The sequence below is a fragment of the Leptodactylus fuscus genome, chromosome 3 (assembly GCF_031893055.1).
Source record: "Leptodactylus fuscus isolate aLepFus1 chromosome 3, aLepFus1.hap2, whole genome shotgun sequence".
NCBI lineage: Eukaryota > Metazoa > Chordata > Amphibia > Anura > Leptodactylidae > Leptodactylus > Leptodactylus fuscus.
Window position 1 is genome coordinate 225,179,691 of NC_134267.1, and position 21,814 is coordinate 225,201,504.

Below are 21,814 nucleotides of genomic sequence, written 5' to 3' on the forward strand. Positions count from 1 at the left end.
ATGTACAGATTTGCGTGGTATGTAGGGGAGGCCTATCTCTACATCACCGGTAGGATGTTGGCCATAAAATTGGTTTTACAGAATTAGACAAACATGCTTTCTTCCAGGAACAGCGCCACTTCTGGCCACATGTAAGCCCTGTATTGAAGTATATGGGGCTGAACGGAAGCAACACCCAATATCTATGGTTAGATGTTATGCTGTGCCAGCAAAAAAAGCCGCCATGTTTGGCTAATACTGTAAAAGACCAAAGCGTGCTCTCAATTGCTCTTAACGTATAATAATTAATTATTAATTTTGCTTCTAAATTAATGCCCACCGTACACAAAAATGTTAACTTTACTAGACGTTTCGTTTTGGGCACATGCACACACTCAGAATTTAATGCAGATTTTCCGTGTGAATTGCAATGCAGAAATTTTCCTTAAACCATTAGCATTAAAGTCAATGAGAAATTTCTATTTCTCGACCACATGATACAGATTTTTTTCTGTCTGGAAATTGAGCTATCATGCAGATTTTAAGCCTGAGGCCCCACATTGCGGAAACATGGCTTTTTTGAGCCAAAGCCAGGAGTAGAAGGGAGAAGTATAAGAACTTCCTATATATTTCCCTTTCCTTTTGTAGCCATTCTTGGCTTTGGCGCAAAAAACACAGCAAAATCTGCAACAAAAAAAAGCTGCGTTTCTACAATGTGGGGCCTCAGCTAAAACAATTTTTCCAGTGCAGATTTTTAAAAATTTTCTTCAAAATCTGCAGCAGTTGAGTCAGCTTCTGCCTCAAAATCAGCTCCAAATTCCACTTGAAATCTGCCTCCCATTCATTTTAATGGAAAGTAGAGGCAGATTTTTATGAAAGCTGAAATGCATATTGAAATGAATGGGAAGCAGATTCATTTTCCTCTGTCTAAAGATACCCTAAGATTAAGGCAGATAAATGCAGTGTTTGTGGATCGTAAACTCGTTCAAAGTGAGCGGTGTTAAAGGAGATCCCATTGATTTCTGGTTGTGGTCGACCTCCACATTCCTGGGAGGGGGCAAGGGTGGGATGATTCTGCTGGGAAGATTGGGCATGTTGGGAGGAAGAAGGGGCAGACTCTTGGGTATGAACACGACTGGAGGTAGTGGCTGACTGGCTGGTGGTAAAGCCGCTGGAAGCATTGTCCGGTAGCCATTGTAACACCTGTTCTTGGTGCTCGGGCCTCGTCAGCGTTGTAGCCTGCACCCTGCTTAACACAGCTGTCAAGTCAGGAATTGTGATGAGCGCATGCTAATGTTTCTTTAGGTTTAAATTTGTGTTTCTGTCCATATTAATGTAGAGGAAAGAAGGTTTCCAGGTATTTTCCCACTTTCCATAGAGGTTATATTGAGTTTGGAGTGTCTAGTTGACAGGCTGTGATAGTGAGATAATACTGTGACGTGTTAGATGCCCCCAGACATGCTTCCCCTGCTGTCCCAGTTGCATTGCAGACGTGTTGGCATCATTTCTTGGTGTGTCATTGTGGACTTGGTGACTCTCCTGAGTCGAATTGTGGTTGCCCCTGAAACAAGCATTTTTTCCCCATATACTGTAATGGGATTCGATATTTGGTCAAATAGTCGAATATTGAGGGGCTACTCGAAACGACTATCGAATATTTCACTACTTGCTCATCTCTACTGGTTAGTGCACAATATTGTACATATATGTCATCTGCGAAGGATGATTAGCATAAAATGTTGTATATGTATGTCATCCATAAGGGATGGTTAGCACACAATGCTGTATATGTATGTCATTAGCGAGGGATGGTTATTGTGCTGTGCAGGAGCAATAAGGACCATTATATATAATAATACTGTATAGGGGGCGCTATTGCCTCATTAGTGCCCCCACATAGTATAATGCTCCGGAGTGCTCCCACACACAACTGACAGTCCATTTACCCTTTTAGAACTAACACTGTACATTACAACAGGGGCAGCAGGAATCAGCAATCGTCCCGGCTGCCTGCCCATAAGTAACGTGTCCTGAGCAGGCAGCAGCCTATAGATTTATAGTATAATTCACACCACAAAACGGACCGGAGGAAAGTGGTGAACAAAGAGCCTAACAGTGGATGTGTTGCATCTTTGGCACCAGATTATCACACATTTACGTCTATGTGTTGATGAATTCTGCCCATTTTGCGTAACTTTCTTCGTGTTCATGTATCACAATAGCACTCGGTTAATAACAAGCCACTGATATGGAGGAACCTGTTACTACTATAATATTCCACTGACTTCTTTCCTTATTGGACTGATGGGATCTGCCGGCTTCATTGGCTCCTACAACTACATATTCATTATTCTGATTCCTTATTGTAACTGATATGTTGTTTTATGTTGTTACTTAATAAAGATAGAATGTTGAAAAAAACCCAAACACCTGCAGCTGTCCCGGAATGTTGCGATAGCCCTGATGGAACGTTATGACATCACCACATGATATAAGGGAGCGACGCACTGACATTCCCTTGAGGGTTACAGTTGATAGTGGAAAGTAAACAGAGAGAGATTGGTGAGCAATTGAAAAGCGGTAAAATGGATAATTATGACGATTTTCTTAACAAGATTTGGAGAAGAAGAGTGGAGAAATCGAAACCGTTATTTATACGGTTTAAATATGTGGAAGTTTCGCTATGGCCAGGCCTGGAGACTATAATTGAGGAGACAGAAGAGGAGATACAAGCAGAAATGGACAACATTGAAAGAAACACCAGCAGCTCTGACAGCCTTGGCACTGACAACCAGTATGAGGAAGAGGAAGAGGATGACATGGTGGCAGAGCAAATGGAAATAACTGAGAGAAAAATCACTACTCCTTCCGGGCACCATGCGAGGGAGGCCTGGCCAAACGTCAGGCATGTGATGCCAAAAGAAAAAAACCTTGGCAAAAACACTTCTGGAAGAAAAGACTCTGTGACAGAATATAAAAAATGCCCAAATCTGTCCAATTCAGATGAAATTGTGGAGGGGAGTGAAAACATCTGTGCAAGCCACAAACAAGCATGGCCACCAATGGACTCCTCACCTAGGTGCAGAAGAAAGTGGTGGGTGCCAAAATGTTTCAGAAGAAACCACCAGCGCACAGCAGAAGAAGCCCGGCCGCCATCAAGAACTCTTAGGGCACTTTTCTGCTGCTCGAACATAAAAACACTGAACTAAAAAAGAAAATACCACCAACAATTCCAACAGTTTATGACTCCAAAACTTCAGGAGAATAACACCACCTTCAGAAGATATACAACATCCCGGGGCACCAGGCTGGAGTCACCATGATGATGTCATCTCGGAATTGTATCAAATTTACAGTTTATTTCTGATTAATACAAACGTTACAAATAAATCAGTTCTTGTTGTTTCACTTCTGGTGTTTTCTGACTCTTATATTGTAAATACATTAGGGCTGGGGTCCTGGTTTCTTATCTGACAGAGGGCAACGCCTGCATGGAGATTAAATGTTCTCCCCATGTTTCCATGGGTTTCCTCCAACACCCCAAAGCCATACTAATAGGGATTGTAGATCATATGGGACAGTCATGACAATGGGAGGATTTATTAAGACTGGCATTTCCTATAACTAATGTTATGTTCACATCTGGGCCAGGAAAGTCCATTGCGCTAGACCAGGGGTTGGCAACCGCTGGCACGCGTGGCATACCTGACTGGCATGGCAGCCAGCACAGGACCTGCAGGAATTGAAAGAGGGAGAGTCCCTTCAGTGCTCCCAGGACACTCCCCCTTCTCTGGCTGCCCTCTGTCCACCAATGAGAGGGAGGGAGTAACGCCCAGGAGGCGGAGCTTATCATTATACAGGACAAGGACCCTGCCTGCAGTGATGAGCTCCTGCCGTCTGCATCCTGCACAGAAGAGAAGGAGCAGAGGAGAGCTCCGAGCAAAGTGAAAGTTAAAAATAACAGGTACATGCTGGTGTTACTATTCCTAGTAATGTCAGGAATTTGGGGTTATTAATTTAGTTTTAGTAACTCCATGTGCCTCACATTAATAGCAATTAACCCCATCATGTCTCTCACATTAAACCCCGTGTGCCTGAAATAAAGGCTATTAATATGTGAGATATATGGGGGTACTAATAATGAAGATACTTAATTATTACCTCCATAACTCTTATGTGCAGTACACAGGGGTTAATGTGAGGGACATGATGGGGTTAACTGCTATTACTATGAGGCACATGGTATTGTGCCTCAAAAATTGTAATTCACAATTGTGGATAAAAGTATGGACTATTATATTGCAATGGGTCCATACACATGGCTGTTGTTTTGTGGCTGTGTGTCCGGCCAAAATTAAAGATCTGCTAATTCTGCAGCAGGTCCTATATGTGTCCTGTATGTGTTCTACACCTGTCCTATATGTGTCTGCCTTTGCAGCTCTGTCAATTCATTTTCAATATATAAGTCAGTGAAAACCACATCCATGCCAGCTCGACTACTCTGGAGATGAGCTGAGCTGAGCGCCTGGCCAGCACTGCTACACCAGAGAACCACTGAACCCTGCTGCACACTCAACTCTGCTGCATCAAAGATGCGCTGAACCCTGCTGCACACTCAGATCTGCTGCATCTGGTCCGATCTTAGACTCCACCTCCTCACAGACAAGCCTCTGGCAGAACCAGCGTTGATTGGCCGAATGCTGTACTCTATATGGCATTCGGCCAATCAACGCTGGTCAATGCATTCCTATGGGAAAAAGTCAGCTCCCGCATTTCGCAAGCTGACAGGGATCCCGACCAGATAGAGCCCCAAAGAGCTGGGTGAGTAACATTCCCCCCTAAATAAAGGTAATCCCTAGCTAACCCTGCCTGTAGATTTGTCCATGTCTCACAGTCACATAGTTCACAGTCTCATATGAACCAGATATTAAATCCACTGTTTCTATTAATTAGAGGTCACCTGAATTAGCCAGCCAATTACTTTTTCCGATTTTTTTCAATGTCCCTGTTGTCGTAGTTCCTGTCCCACCTCCCCTGCACAGTTATTGGTGCAAAAAAAGCGCCAGGGAAGGTGGGAGGGGAATCAAATTTTTAGTGAGTTTGCCACCTGGTGTTCGACTGGAATCGAACATCTCGAACAGCCTGATATCCGATCCAACATGTACTCCATCGAACGCTGTTCACTCATCTCTACTTACCACATCACACACACATACACAATGACAGGTAAGGGTGGAGGCAGTTGGATTTCCCATTCCCTATGCCATCTGTGGTTGTCATGGGCAAAGTGATTTAAAGGGGTGCTTGTTAATGTTTCTTTAGCTTTAAATTTGTGTTTCTGCCCATACTAATGTAGAGGAAAGAAGGTTTCCAATTATTTTTCCACTTTCCATAGAGGTTCTATTGAGTTTGGAGTGTCTAGTTGATAGAATGTGATATTGGGGTATTCCTGGGACTCTGGTGTGTTAGATGCCCCCAGACATGCTTCCCCTGCTGTCCCAGTTGCATTCCAGAGGTGTTGGCATCATTTCCTAGGGTGTCATTGTGGACTTGGTGACTCTCCTTAGTAGAATAGTGGTTTTCCCTGAAACAAGCCTTTATTCCCCATAGACTATAATGGGATTCGATATTCGGTCAAATTGTTGAATATTGAGGGGCTACTGGAAACGAATATCGAATACTTCCCTACTCGCTCATCTCTAATATTAATACATTAACATATAAATAAATATAATAAATACATAGATATAGACCACATGTATAAGCTAAAGTGTTTCAAAGTTATAACCACATAAAACGACACGTCAGATTTGGAATCAGGCCTGTGTCCCAAAGGTTATTTTAGTCTGTGTTTTAATGTACCTTTAAATACGCGTGTTGTGACATGTCTTGGATGAGGATACAAATAAAGTTTAATAGGATATGCAAATAAAATGTGCTTGCAGTCATCACAGGTGCAAATATATCTTAAGTTGAGATAGACACGAGTCTACTAGCTATGCTAACCCCAGTTTACACTTGTGCAATGGACGTTCTTTTGGCTCATAGCACCTTGAAAATAAGTACACCCCTAACACCCCTAGGGTCCATTCACTCGGAGGTAAATGGTGAGGAATTTGGTGTGGAATTTCAGCGCTGAAAAAAAGCCTCCCATTGACTTCAATGGGTTCCCTTTTCTGCTAGCATGAATCATGTAAGTTATTCCTATGGAAATACTTATAGGTATAATTGAAGAAGAAAGTCTGTGAAAAATGGTGTGGGGGGAAAACCACATTGTGTTTTTAACCCCACAGCACTTTTTTGCTGCTGTCCGCTATTTGTGGCGGTAGCTTAAGGCCCCATGTTGCAGAAACATAGTTTTTTGCAGTTTGTTGCAGATTTTGTTGTGTTTTTTTTTAGTCAAAGCCAAGAATGGCTACATAAGGAATGGGAAAGGTATAGGAAGTACTTATTCTTGTACTTCTAACTTCTGCTCTATCCACTCCTGGCTTTGGCTCAAAAAAATACAACAAAATCTGCAACAAAAAAGCTGCATTTCCGCAACCAATTTGCCTCTGTCAGTGAACCATTTTCATGGAACCCTCATAGACTTCCTGCAACGAGGTAGAGATGGATTACCAGACCCAATGACTTTCTCTCATAGGGCACATATTGCAAGAAAACCTCCAATGTTCAAACATTTGCCTTGGTTCAGCCCTGGCTGGGTTGTAGGAGACCTTAGTCTTCACGGTGACCTTTGGTCTTCAGTCTAGTGGCACTTCCAGTGCAGTGCAGTACAGTGTGCAGAGGTTTCCTGCATCTAACAACTGGACTGAGGCCCAACAGCTAGCTTTACAGCATCAAGGAGGATTATCTTTTGCCCCAGCTCAACTAGAGACAGCCCTGAGAAGGAAGTCACCACTCTCTGGAGTATTGGACGTTATCTGTGCCGTGCCCCGAGAAACAGGACAGGACCCTCACAGGAGGAACATGTTCAGACCTACTCTACAGGTAACTGGATCCCAGTCAGGATTGTAATGTAACGTTACTCAGTTGTCCAGATGGGTGCTCAGAAAAGGCTTCTCACTGCCATATACAATAGTAAAGGAATTTCTGGCACTCCAGAGTATTTTCAAAAGGAATAATATCTTATTGCAGATAGTCACATATAGACATTTCAGTTAGAATGACCTTCTTCAGTATGACGGATGCGTGGCATAGAAAGGGTGAGGAAAATCAGCTCTTCCAGGACAGCGCAGCTACAGGTAATGGTAACATTTGTAGGAGCAACGCTGCTCATTTGCCATACAGGATATAGCAGTGGGTTTAGGTAGTGCAGTGGTGCACATTGTGTAACGGTTGAGCAGCATGGCTCACATCTAGAGATGAGCGAACACTGTTCGGATCAGCCGATCTGAACAGCACGCACCCATAGAAATGAATGGAAGCACCTGTGACGCTGACTTTGCCGGCGGCCGGCCGGCGTCACAGGTGCTTCCATCGGCTGATCCGAACAGTGTTCGCTCATCTCTACTCACGACATGTTATTACCTTTAGCCACCCTGTCTCGGTATCGCTGGTCTGCAGGGAACCTGATGGTGGGCCCCTAGAAACAATTGCACTGGTGGGCCCTGAACACCCCAATCCGACACTATCCACACATTGCAGAAAAATACAGGCAGCGGACACACTGTAATTTCCAAAACCATTGCTGTTTTGGGTCACCATTTGGTGTTGTTGATACCCCCAACATGACCCCAAAGGTCCAATCACAGGATTCATCATGTTCAGACTTTGAAAAAGGATACCTATCCGAAACGCGTCAGTCTGACGCTCATGCATTTTTTTGTTCCTGTTTGATACGTGTGTCAAATATTTGTTGAGAGTTCCAACAATAAAGAAGAAGTTTTCTATTTTTCTACTATAACTTGGCTGGAGTCGAATTTTATCTGGTGGATTTCTACTATGTTATAGACCATGTCTAGTGTGCACATGAGCAGACAGACTAGGTTTCTTTGAGTCTGTCACATGAGCTGTATAGACATGTGCAGCTTCTTGTTCCTGATGCCCAGAGGGGATCCGGGAGTTATCACAGGTAACATGAGGTAGGGGTTGATTCACTGATTCACAACCCTCCGAAGAAGACTGTGAGTACTAGACTGTGTGCTGCCGCTGCGGGTAAGTATATTTTATTGTCATAGTGATTGTAATCTTGATATAATCAATTGTTTTTTTGAGGATAGATTTTTTTCTATTTATTTCCACCTTCCTCCACCATATTATTATTCTTATCCGTTTTTAGTTATTGAGATCCCCACGCTTCTTGTAAGGTAGCTTACAAGTAGTGTGGGGATCTCAACAGTTGTAGTTCAGACTCTGAGGAAGGAAAAGGTCCGAAACGCGTCAGATCATGATTGCATTGTTTTGTACCATTGCTTTTTTACTAAGAAGATGTAATTTACAATAAAGAAGAAGTTTTTTCAATATATTCACCGTGGCTTTTGCTGGATTTCCTTTTATCGTTGATCTTTGATGTTAAGGAGGCTGCCCTCTAGAGGGCGGCATATAGAGGCACTGTTCTCCTAATTACATCCTGGAGAATAGATTTGCATATTTTTTTACCCACAATGCCTATATAATAATATGTATACTAATAATATACAGTAAATGATATATGATCTCTGTTCAGGTACCATGGAATCCATCAGTAATAGTATCAAGCAACTTTCATCGGACCTTATGACTGAGATAATGAAGACCAATAGGGGTAAAAACATTGTAATATCACCAGTAGGTATCTATTCTGCATTGTCCAGTCTGCGGCTTGGATCGGGAGGAAACACGGCCAAGCAAATCAAGAAGGTAAGGCAATAGTACAATACACAAGGAAAGAGAAAGATGCTATTTATCATATATAACATCGATGTAACTTGTATCCTCGGGGGTTCCATGCAAAAAGTGTAATTGGGACCCCCCCCCCCATTCTTCACATGCCACTGGTGTGCTACTGGGTACCCCCTACAGTTTTGGACAAGCAAGAGTTGGTGCATGAGTAAAGTGCATTACTGTTCACCCCAAGTAGAATATGTTCATTGACACTGTAACTTTAATTGACTCTAACGCCCGAGCCATGGGGGCTACAACCGCAACCTTAGTCGTGTTGTAGCTCACATAGATCCTGAGATATCACTGGTCAAAGTGAAGGTGGCGTATACTTGCACTTCCACTTCGACCAGTGAGGAGGCGAACATGTGCATCTGCTATACCAAGGACTTTTGTTCATGATATTCCCCCCATTATCAATCAGAAGCATACTCGCCAATTAACCCCTTATATGCTGCAGTCAATGCTGACCCAAGTTGTTTACATTTTTTTTATTATTCCGTTTACAAATCCATGTTTGCAGAACAAATTGTGCTTTGTAATGGCACCATTTATTATTCTGTACAATGTATTGGGATGCTGGGGAAAAAAATCAGAATGGAGTGGAATTATAGAAAAACTGCATGTCTGCAACTTTCTTACTGGTTTTGTGTTTACAGCGTTCACTGTGCAGCCAAAATGACATGTCACCTGTATTCTATGGGTCGGTTCTATTCTGAGGGAATTTCTAGGGAAAGGGGGGTGATTTGAATTTTTTTAAATTACTATTTTTAATAGGCCCCCTTGAACCCCAGGGGGTCTGATCACTAATGCAATGCCTTACAAAGCTAATGCACTGCAATGCATCACAAATTACTGGCCCTTGTCTTTTGCTAAGGGGTTAATGCGATTTGCAGCGTTTTAAAACTGCAGTGCGGACATGCTGCGATTTCCAAAATTGGCACAGTATATACAGGATTAGAGATGTGGTACTGTGTAGTACTGGTATATACTGCACCTAATACTAAGGTTGTTTCATGTTCCCTGTACAGTATAGCATTGACAGAAATCTATATATATGAAACTCAAAATCTGTAGTAGTCTGCTCTATACAAATCCACAGTTCTCGCCCAATTTGGGTGAAATTTGGCACGCCCCCTCTCCACCCAAAGGAGCAGAATACTGGGCACGTTACATCTCGCTAGCGTCATGAGATTGGGGCCCGTAAATTTAGGCCCTATACATATAATGGGGAAATGTAAAAGTGAAAGCGCTGAGGGGAAAACAACAGTTGTGACTGACAGGGACGGATTATAGCAACGGCGCCAAAGAGTCGCTGCTAAAGGGGCCGCACCATCACACACAGCACAGAAACATTTCACACAAACACCATATAAATATCCCACAGACAGCACACATACACCAACTCACAAGCACAACACCACACAATTGGCACAACACACAACACAAACACCAGATCACTCTAGACACACACAACACAACCACCACCCCATAAATACCACATGCACATTACACACGCACGCACACAAAGACACTCAAATTTATGCACACTACACACACGTATACATATACACGGACCACCACACGTGCATGCACACACTCATATATACACATGGATCACACGCACGCATACACACACACACGGACCATAAACACGTGTATGCACATGCACACACGCATACATACACATGGATTACACACATGCACATGCACGCATGCACTGACAAAACATGTCTGGTATCCTTAGTGGCTGCTTGCACACTGCAGTATTTTTCAAGGGCCTCCAGGCCATGTATCTGGCGGTTCCATAGACTTCTTTGTGCACAAAGCTGTGAATTTTTCAGGCTCCATAGAAGTCTATGGAGATGTAGACCTGTGAAAACTCCTGTAGTGTGCAAGCAGCTTTACTGAGCAGCCATATTGGTCAGGCGAAAACTGCCTGATAGTAAGATTGTCATTATTGCTTATTATACAGGGAGCCATCATCACTGACGCCCTACAATAGATAGCTGTGTAACTGGAAACCAATTTTACTCTTTTGCCCATGAACTACTTATAGATTAACTGGAGGGAGGGGGAAGGGTTGCACTATGTTATTAATTGGGTGTAAATCAGTGGCATAACTAGGAATGGCGGGGCCCCGTGGCGAACTTTTGACATGGGCCCCCCCGATGCTGAAGACCCCCCCATAGTGGCCCCTGCACACAGTATTATTCCCCATAGTGGCCCCTGCACACAGTATTATGCCACATAGTGGCCCCTTCACACAGTATTATGTCCCATAGTGGCCCCTGCACACAGTATTATACCCCATAGTAGCCCCTGCACACAGTATTATCCCCCATAGTGGCCCCTGCACACAGTATTATACCCCATAGTGTCCCCTGCACACAGTATTATCCCCCATAGTGTCCCCTGCACACAGTATTATGTCCCATAGTAGCCCCTGCACACAGTATTATCCCCCATAGTGGCTCCTGCACACAGTATTATCCCCCATAGTGGTCCCTGCACACAGTATTATACCCCATAGTGTCCCCTGCACACAGTATTATCCCCCATAGTGGCCCCTGCACACAGTATTATGCCCCATAGTGTCCCCTGCACACAGTGTTATACCCCATAGTGGCCCCTGCACACAGTATTATGCCCCATAGTGTCCCCTGCACACAGTGTTATACCCCATAGTGTCCCCTGCACACAGTATTATGCCCCATAGTGGCCCCTGCACACAGTATTATGCCCCATAGTGTCCCCTGCACACAGTGTTATACCCCATAGTGTCCCCTGCACACAGTATTATCCCCCATAGTGGCCCCTGCACACAGTATTATCCCCCATAGTGGCCCCTGCACACAGTATTATACCCCATAGTGTCCCTTGCACACAGTATTATGCCCCATAGTGTCCCCTGCACACAGTGTTATACCCCATAGTGTCCCCTGCACACAGTATTATCCCCCATAGTGTCCCCTGCACACAGTATTATACCCCATAGTGTCCCCTGCACACAGTATTATACCCCATAGTGTCCCCTGCACACAGTATTATGCCCCATAGTGGCCCCTGCACACAGTATTATCCCCCATAGTGGCCCCTGCACACAGTATTATACCCCATAGTGTCCCCTGCACACAGTATTATACCCCATAGTGTCCCCTGCACACAGTATTATCCCCCATAGTGTCCCCTGCACACAGTATTATGTCCCATAGTAGCCCTTACACACAGTATTATCCCCCATAGTGGCTCCTGCACACAGTATTATACCCCATAGTGTCCCCTGCACACAGTATTATCCCCCATAGTGGCCCCTGCACACAGTATTATACCCCATAGTGTCCCCTGCACACAGTATTATGCCCCATAGTGGCCCCTGCACACAGTATTATCCCCAATAGTGGCCCCTGCACACAGTATTATCCCCCATAGTGGCTCCTGCACACAGTATTATACCCCATAGTAGCCCCTACACACAGTATTATACCCCATAGTGGCCCCTGCATACAGTATTATGCCCCACTGTGGACACCCATGAACAATTATTATACTCTGGGGACTTTTTAGAACCCAAAGCATAATAATTGGAGACCCAGGAGGGATACAAACATAAAAAACACTGTTACTTACCTATCCCTGGCTTCGCTATACTTCCTGCTGATGGCGGCCATCTTCAATGACGTCCGGCATATCATGTGACCTGGGAGGCCTGCGTCGCAATGCAGTAACTCCATCCAGTAATGGTCTATTTAAAAAAACAAACAAAAATGTAGCGGTAGCAGCTGTCGCCGGGCTCCCTAATGTCCCGGGCCCTGTGGCAGCTGCTACCACTGCTACCACGGTAGTTACATCCCTGGTGTAAATGTTTTATATGTTTGTGTAAGGTGCATAAATTTTAATTTTTGATAAAAAATAGTTGTAATAGTTTATACTACATAATATATATTGAATATGTAAGCTCAATAAAAATGTTGAAATGAAAAAAAAAGTTGTTCACATCAATGTTACGTAAAATTAGTAAAATAATATAATATTATTATAAAATAATAAAATATTAAGTGGAAAAAGATTTACTGTAGCTGTGAAAATGTCAATATCAGTGTGACACGGAAAATTTTTCCGCGAGCGAAGCCGCCGGGTATTCTATTAGTAGTTAACATTTTTAATGCTTCAATTTCAGGTTCTTCATTCCACAGAATCGCAGACGCCACCTAGAAATGAGGTATTGTGCCATTCATTTAATATACATGGAGAGGTTTTCTCTGTCTCGGCACCTGCACATATAACCCTGTTAGTGCCGGTGCTGAAACAATTCCTCATCTGCTCCCCGTGCTGTTACCAAGCCATTGGGTTCTTCCATCTGTATTGAGAATCGCTTATTGGATGCTCCTTGGTTCTTCTAGATTTTCTGGACTTGCCTGTGAGTGCTGGCTGCTGACACAAGCTCGAATCCTATATATACATAGTAATGAGTGACATATCCAATATGGCGCCCTAGTATAAAGCTACTCTAAGGAGAGTTTTCTCTCCTGATTGGTTCCATGAAATCATGTGACTAGATCACGGCATTGGTTATATGTATCATAACATGTTGTAAATATAATGCATATAATAACCGTAGAGACTGTCTAAACAAATTCAATCATATAGGATCATCATATGGTTACATACACAGTCACATTAATGTGACCACCTGTCAAAATCCAGAATAACCACCTTTGGCAGAGCGGACCGCTGCGAGACCTGCAGGAAGAGAGGGGATGTTGTGATGATGGTCACTGGGATGTTGAGCCGTGGCGTGGCCAGCTGCGCTAGGTTACGCGGTTGAGCATCCATGACGTGAACGGAGTGGTCCCACAGATTCTCGATTGGGTTCAAGTCCGGGGAATTTGCTGGCCAAGGGAGTATGGTAAACTCATCCTGGTGCTCCTTGAACCACGCACGTACACTGCGAGCTTTATGACACGTCGCATTGTCCTGCTGGTAGATGCCAAACATTTCGCATGTAGGGGTGAACATGGTCCGCAAGGGTAGATGCATACTTGTGTTGATCCATCATGCCTTCCACAATGATGAGTGCACCCAGATGGCTGATGACACATGCCTTCTAAGGCCGGGTTCACACGGAGTTACGTGCCGCGAGATTTGGCACGTAGACGCCGCATGACCCTTTGCGTGCCGTACACGCTCCCATTGAGTTCAATTGGAGCGGGGAGCGTATGCGCCGCACTAGTTTGCGGCCGTGAATAAATGCACGGCCGCAAATTAGTGCGGCGCATACGATCCCCGCTCCCATTGAACTCAATGGGAGCGTGTACGGCACGCAAAGGGTCACGCGGCGTCTACCTGCCAAATCTCGCGGCACGTAACTCCGTGTGAACCCGGCCTAAGATTGGTTATTTAACGTTGATGTCAAAAGTAGGCGGTGGTCACATTAATATGACTGGACTGTATATAAGTTATGTAGTTTTATGACTTACAAGGAATAAAAGTCACATATTGATGTTTTATTTTTTACGGCCACTGTCCCATAGTAAGGGCAAGCAAGGGGCAGGACCGTCGGCCACCAGATTTATTATCATTTTCACCAGAAATTTGGCACAAATGATGCTAGAAATCCATGCCGGCTAATAGCTCACATAGATGTCCCTCTAGGTGCACAGCCTAGACGTCTTCAAGGATCCCAGCAGATAGTATATGATGTTGTATTCTTCAAGAAGTTGCCAGTGATGTGATTAACTGGACATTGTACTTTGCGTTGCTGACAATAGTCTGATCCTTCTGTAAATGTTCTGCAATGTATCACACCAGAAACGGTTATAGATTATTTATGACAATAACATTTGTACTGACGTGATGTTTCACCTTTCTTTCCAAAAACTGAACTAACCTGGTTTCTGGTGTACATAACCAGTTTTGTGACCTGTTACACCAACTCAACTCCCCAAAAAGTGGCTCAGAGCTGGAGATCTTCAATGCAGCATTTACTCCGCAGGGTGTCTCTTTGTCAAAGGTAAGTTTTAAATCTTAGTGTTTTGAATGTTTTGTTTTTGCGTCTTAATGTTAAAGTTGCTATTGTCAACCTTAGTATAAGTCGCCAGCTTCGGATCGGTGGGGATCTGACCCCCGAGCCATCTGGTCATGTAGAGTGTAGTGTATGCAGCGTCCCAGAGTGAAAGTGTTTATGTTGATTTAATTGAAGGTGCCCCTGGTTGTATATATGCATATATTGTTTTTGCAGCTTCCCTATTGTTGCCCCCCTACTGTTGGTCACCCCTTTACTTTTTATGGCTTGCTTCAGCTCTGGCCAATAAAGGGTCAATGGGTGGGGTTTGGGAGACAAAAGTCTCCAAAAAACCGTTAGGACTGTGGGCAATGTGATTCTAGCAGTGAGAGTTCTAGCCAGCCCCTGAGGGAGAGAATGATCGCTCAGCTTTGCCAGAGACAGCGCTGAAACAGGAAAAAAAAACAGTCTGTCGTCTGCTCAGACACTGTGCCAGGAGGAGAGAAGTCCTGTTTTCCAAGAACTGTATTCCAGGACCCGTCTGATAAGGTAACTGAACTCAAAAGACTTTCTTATTACCAACCCCCAGAACCATCTACTGGCTGAGGCTAGGATTACTACTGAGTTGTTGGAGTGGAGTACAAGGCACTTAGTAACCACTACTGTATGGGCATCCCTCATCCCCAAGCCTGGGTGATCCCGTCAGTTGGGAGACAACTACTACTACCCTCATAGGGAAGCTGCCCATGTTTATGGTTGCAAAATTCACCACAGTAAAGTTTACTCTGTTTCATTGTACCACTGTCTCATGAGTCGTTCCTGTGCTCACCAGCATGGCCCTTCCAAATGCCATCACACATGAGGGTGAGTGGTCCCCTCTCCAACTGGAAGTGCTCCGGGGAACTACTACCACCACCATCTGGTAGCATGCAGACCCCCCTTCCTCAGTGTCTGGCCAACGAGGTGTGCTTGAGGAGTTTGGTTGAGGTTCATATACAGCTTCCCTACGCTAGAGCGGCGTATTTTAATATGAGGACCATTATAAGCAACTTAGAACACTATTTGACTTAAAAATTATACATCATCAAATAAATTCCATAGTTTACCATGCAAATAATAAAGTTATTAATATTGACTTATATTTTGCTCGTTCCTTCAGGACTATGTGAGCTCCGCACAGGAACTTTATCAGACAACGGTAAAAGCCGTGGATTATCAATATGGTAGAGCAAGTCAAGAGATAAATTCATTGGTGGAAGCAAAGACAGAGGGTACGGTTACGTTACGTCAAGATTTGTTTTGCGAGAATTTGTTTTTTTTCAGTCTGAACTTGTGTTATAATATGGGGTGTCTTCAGACCCAGAGGAACAGGAAAAGTGTCTAAAAATAAAAAATATACCGTTCAAACCATCACCATCCCCGTTCCTTACCACTCCTGGTATCTAGTTGTTAGAGAATTGCTAGGACAGCAATTCCCCAGTAACTGTTTGAACTCTGGGACGGGATACAAGAGACAGTGAGCCCTAAGTTGAAGCCCCCAACTGTCCCTTCCTATTGCCAGGCCCTATCCTACGTAATAGACGGCAACCACAAAGACAGTCCATTCCTGTATAGGTGAGACACAAAACGCAGACAAGACGGACAACAAAAAAGAGAGGTCAGCTAGCCAAGGGTCAGTAACAGTCGAGTGATGCAGTGCCAAATCAGAGTCCAAAGAATAGTCAGTGAGGGAATCCAAAGGTCAAGGATAAGAAAGCAAGCAAAAATAGTGACAGTAAGGAGCAAGTATGCACAAGGCAATAGCAAGGACTGGTGTGAATGGGAGCCAAGATAAAATAGAGGAGGAAGAACCCGCCCATGGAGTTGACAGGAAGGCAGGCTGTCAATCACACAAATTAACACATAATAAACAGAGGCAACCAAGGGCAGAAGACGGGTGTGGTGCAAATTCAATCATAGAACTAGAGCCGTGTTCACACAGTGCGACCAAGAACTCTAAGCCAAGAACCAAACTGCACACACCTCCTGCACCGCCGCATGCGAGCAGAGGGTGGTACAGAGACCCGAACAGGCACAGATGTTACACTAGTGTTCTTTTCTGGGTGTCTTCTGACCTCATTTGTGAGATCAAAGGCCCAAATTCACAGCTGAGATTGGCTTGTGATTGCATCTCAGAGGTCACATGGGGGAGGGGATCAATATCATGACGATTTGGCCTAAGAGCATAATAAAAAATTGTGGGTGACAAACCTAAAATAAATTAGGTTCGGCAAAACCTGAAATTTTAGGAGAATTTGTAACAAACTCAGCTCCTTCCTAACTGGTTTGCTCAGCTCTATTACTAAGTCATTCAATGCAGTTAACTAGAGATGAGCAAACACTGATCGGATCAGCCGTTCCGAACAGCACACTCCCATAGAAATGAATGGAAGCACCTGGCTCGGCGACCGGCCGCTGGCAAAGTGTACGTGCCAAGTGCTTCCATTCATTTCTATGGGAGCGTGCTGTTCGGAACGGCTGATCCGAACATTGTTCGCTCATCTCTACAGTTAACATATTATTTATAATGCACAGTGCATGGCATTGGAAAAACACAAAATATAATGGTTATATTACTGTTTTTTTTTTATTACAGGCAAAATTAAAAATTTACTTCCTGAAAACTCACTGGAGAATTCACCTTCAATGGTTTTAGTGAATGTGGTTTCTTTTAATGGTCAATTGGAGAAAATTTTTTAATGCGGCGAATACAAAAAATGCTCCATTTTATACATCAAAGGTAAGAAGGATTGTGCAGTTGGATTTCAACATGCCAGAACTTTGGTTCCCATGAGCATAGGGTGAGCAGGATCTTATTCTTCTCTCCCACCTCGAGAAAAATGTAAATTTTTAAAGCATTCACTGTGCTATAGTCTACTGGTCAGTACAAATACAGAGAACACATTTATAGAGCTGAAAAAAAAAAAAATCTTTGAAAAAAATTTGCAGATATACGGCGGATGTTGGGTATTTAAAAATAGGAGCATAGCGCCGGGTCTCTGCTGTATAATACAGTAGAGACCCGACAGTAATGTTCACGGTTAGGGTGGGCACTAGGCCCCTCCTACCCCTCCCCTGCCCCTCCCATTAGGCCCCTCCTACCTCGCTGCCTTGGTCAAAGCTATATGCAGGCTGCCATACAAATGCCTTCTGGGTTCTAGAAACCTAAGGGGTCTAATAAATGCACTAAAAAAAAGTAAATAAAAATATTTATTTAGATTTTATTTTAGAATTTTTTTTTTTTTATACCATATGTCATTACATTGGAAAAAAAAATCGGCCTTTATTTGTTTTCAGGACACACAAGTACCTGTTCCAATGATGAGCCAAACGGATACATTTAATATTGGTGTAATGAAGGAGATCGGCATCACACTTCTTGAAGTCCGCGGAAAGATGTCTTTGCTCATTATTCTTCCCAAGGAAATAGCTGGCTTATACGAGGTGAGAGGTTTATCCTATAAAACAATAGAAAAAATATCCTAACTAAAAAATGGCATTTCTATATTTTTTCTTCTTAAAATATTTTTATTGGTTTTTAAGAAACACACTTGACATAGGTTACATGCAGGGTCACAATCTTATTTTGAGGAGCAGTAAGTTATTCTATCAAATAGCAAAGGAGGAAAAGAAGATGGCTGAAGCATCAAATGTGGTCTTGAGATGCTAGATATGGCATTTTACTGATCCAAAGGGGTAGATCAAACTGCGCTGGGCCTCCCGACTGCGTCCCGTGACACGTGACATTCCAAAGATGGTGCGGGCACTTCAATTTAAAACTGGGTGGAGGTAGATTAGGGTTGAGCCGATCTTGACTTTTCAGGATAGATTTTAAAATCCGATTTCCGATCATTTTTCATTCGAACCCGATCTTGATCCCAATTCCGATCCTAATGCAAGTCAATGGGATTTTTTAATTAATCGGAGATCGGATTTTAAAAGCAATCCTATTCACTATACAGCATGGAATCTAACAATTGTTAGAATCCACGCTGTGTAGTGAATCACTAAAGTAGCCAAAGGATTTGTTTTAAATCCTCTGGCTACTTAGTCCCCCCTGGTGTCCACTTACCTCCAGAGATGGCTGCTCCGGTGCTTTCTTCTTTGCTTTGCTGCCGCTCCACGCTGCTCCCTGCCCCATCCCTGCCAGGTTAGGAGAGTGTGGGCAGGTTAGGAGAGTGCGGGCGGGTACTGGGAGGGGAGACGTCACGTCTCCCGGCCTGTACCCGCCCACAATCTCCTAAGCCACAAGCACCGCCTACCTAGCGCTTTAAACACTAACCTAGGAGGCGGGGCAGCGAAGCAAGAAGAAGGAGAACACCGGAGCAACCATCTCTAGAGGTAAGTAGCTGCTACAGATGTTAGTCTAGCCTCCCATTCCAATGAATGGAGGCAGCCGGTGTGCAGGGGGTTAAGGCTGTGTGCCGGCTGCTTCCATTCATTCCTATGGAACTGCAGCAGAGCCTTCACACTGAGTATACAGCGTATACTCAGTATGAAGGCTAAGCAAAGCATTGTGGGAAAAGATCACCGATCTCGATCCCACATAAAAAGATCGTGTTCGGAATTCCGATGGCGATCGTGAAATTTTCTCGATCGCCGATCGGAATCCGATCTTTTCCGAACACGATCGCTCAACCCTAGTAGAGATACAAGAAGGAAGAAAGATTGGGGGGGGGGGGGGGACCAGGAATAAGAACCATTAGGGGTTGGGTTATACCATTGGTACAACCACACATGGGCCCGGTAGGACAAAGGGCCCTATCACTATAACAGCAACTTTCTGCTGACCATTAGATTCTTGGTTAATGCCTGGAGCTAATGAACTTCACTGTCCTACTGTGTGATCAATGGATGTGATGTCACTTTCTGACAAAAAGAAGCTTTTTTGGAACTGGGACTGATCTGTAGCATAGTCATGTCACCAATGGTGACCTCCTGAGAAAAGGAAGTGGAGCTCTTCCTACCAGGTCTTTCTAATCTTGGCTACACCTTCATCTCTATGTTCCGCCAGATGTGTCTTGACTTCCTCACGTTCATTTTCACTCCCTCTTTTTGTCACACTTATTTTATGTCCATTTTTGCCTTAGAACGAGGAGAAAATCACGCCGGAATTTGTAATGACGCAGAAAAACTCTGCCAATATGATACCAACTGAAATGACCTTACAACTACCACGTATGGAGCTGGTTGAAGAATACGATTTACGTGGCATCTTAAAGGAACATGGAATGGAGGACGCCTTCAGTCCAGAGAAGGCAAATTTATCTGGTGTATCTGACCAAGGCCTACACGTGTCCCACATGATACATAAGGTTGTCATGGACCTCAATGAGGGAACAGAGGACGCTGCTCCGACGACTGCAGTCACGGCCCCAGATTCTCTTGAGACGCCTACTATATTTAGCGTTGACCGCCCATTTATGTTCTTTATGATAAATAATGAGAACGACACAATCATTTTTCAAGGCAGGTTTGTTTCTCCATAAATGTACAGATTTGCGTGGTGTGTAGGGGAGGCCTATCTCTACATCACCGGTAGGATGTTGGCCATAAAATTGGTTTTACAGAATTAGACAAACATGTTTTCTTCCAGGAACAGCGCCACTCCTGGCCACATCTATGCCCTGTATTGAAACAAATGGGGCTGAGCTGGAGCAACACCCGATATGTATGGTTAGGTGTTATGCTGTGCCAGGAAAAAAGCCGCCATGTTTGGTTAATCCTGTAAAAGATCGAAACGTGCTTTGGATTGCTCTTAACGTTTAATAATTAACTGTTAATTTTGCTTTTACCTTAACTATTAAACACAAAGATGTTGACTTTACTGGATGTTTTCATTTTGGGCATATGGACACAATCAGGATTGAACGCAGATTTTCCGTCTGGATTGCAGGGAAGCAGCTACTGTGTTCTGACTGGACGTACCGGTACGTCCTGTCAGAACTAGGCAACCACTATCTGGAAGTTACTAGTCTATGGGCAGTCTGGAAGTGGTTAATTCCCTCAGAACTCAGGGGTGTATTCCATCTGGAGCGGGCGATTTTTCTATTTTAGTGTTTTGCAGGCAGCGCCGTACTTCTTCCTGGGTTAAGCAGTAGAGATGAGCGAACAGTGTTCTATCGAACTCATGTTCGATCGGATATTAGGCTGTTCGGCATGTTCGAATCGAATCGAACACCGCGTGGTAAAGTGCGCCATTACTCGATTCCCCTCCCACCTTCCCTGGCGCCTTTTTTGCTCCAATAACAGCGCAGGGTAGGTGGGACAGGAACTACGACACCGGTGACGTTGAAAAAAGTAGGCAAAACCCATTGGCTGCCGAAAACATGTGACCTCTAATTTAAAAGAACAGCGACGCCCAGCTTCGTGTCATTCTGAGCTTGCAATTCACCGGGGACGGAGGTTTCCGTCCAGTTAGCTAGGGCTTAGATTCTGGGTAGGCAGGGACAGGCTAGGATAGGAAGGAGAAGACAACCACAACAGCTCTTATAAGAGCTAAATTCCAGGGAGAAGCTTGTCAGTGTAACGTGGCACTGACAGGCTCAATCGCCGCAACCCAGCTTTCCCAGGATCCTGAATGGAATACACTGACAGTATGTCAGTATGTCAGGCTCCCTCCATCATGAATTGGTCCAAACTGGGCTGGTTAGAGGCTCCCTCCACCATGAATTGGTCCAAACTGGGTTTTTTAGAGGCTCCCTCCACCATGAATTGGTCCAAACTGGGCTGGTTAGAGGCTCCCTCCACCATGAATTGGTCCAAACTGGGGTGTTTAGAGGCTCCCTCCACCATGAATTTGCCCAAACTCTGCTGGTTAGAGGCTCAATCCACCCTGATTTTCAAAACAAATGTTGGTGCCAACCTCAACTTACTACAAGGGCCAAATTCACTGCTGGTGACAAGCTCTCCTCACTGCAAGTGCCAAAT

The 21,814-nt window shown here is 44.1% G+C and overlaps 1 protein-coding gene across 1 annotated transcript; it reads left to right on the forward strand.

The window, feature by feature from the left end:
* Window positions 1-15,703: 15,703 nt before the first annotated feature.
* LOC142196947 (serpin B3-like) lies at window positions 15,704-20,373 on the forward strand. The gene is made up of 5 exons (XM_075266921.1): window positions 15,704-15,709; window positions 16,005-16,116; window positions 17,481-17,578; window positions 18,182-18,328; window positions 19,975-20,373. The coding sequence occupies exons 1-5, from the start codon at window positions 15,704-15,706 to the stop codon at window positions 20,371-20,373; spliced, it is 762 nt and encodes a 253-aa protein (XP_075123022.1).
* The last annotated feature ends 1,441 nt before the right edge of the window (window positions 20,374-21,814 follow it).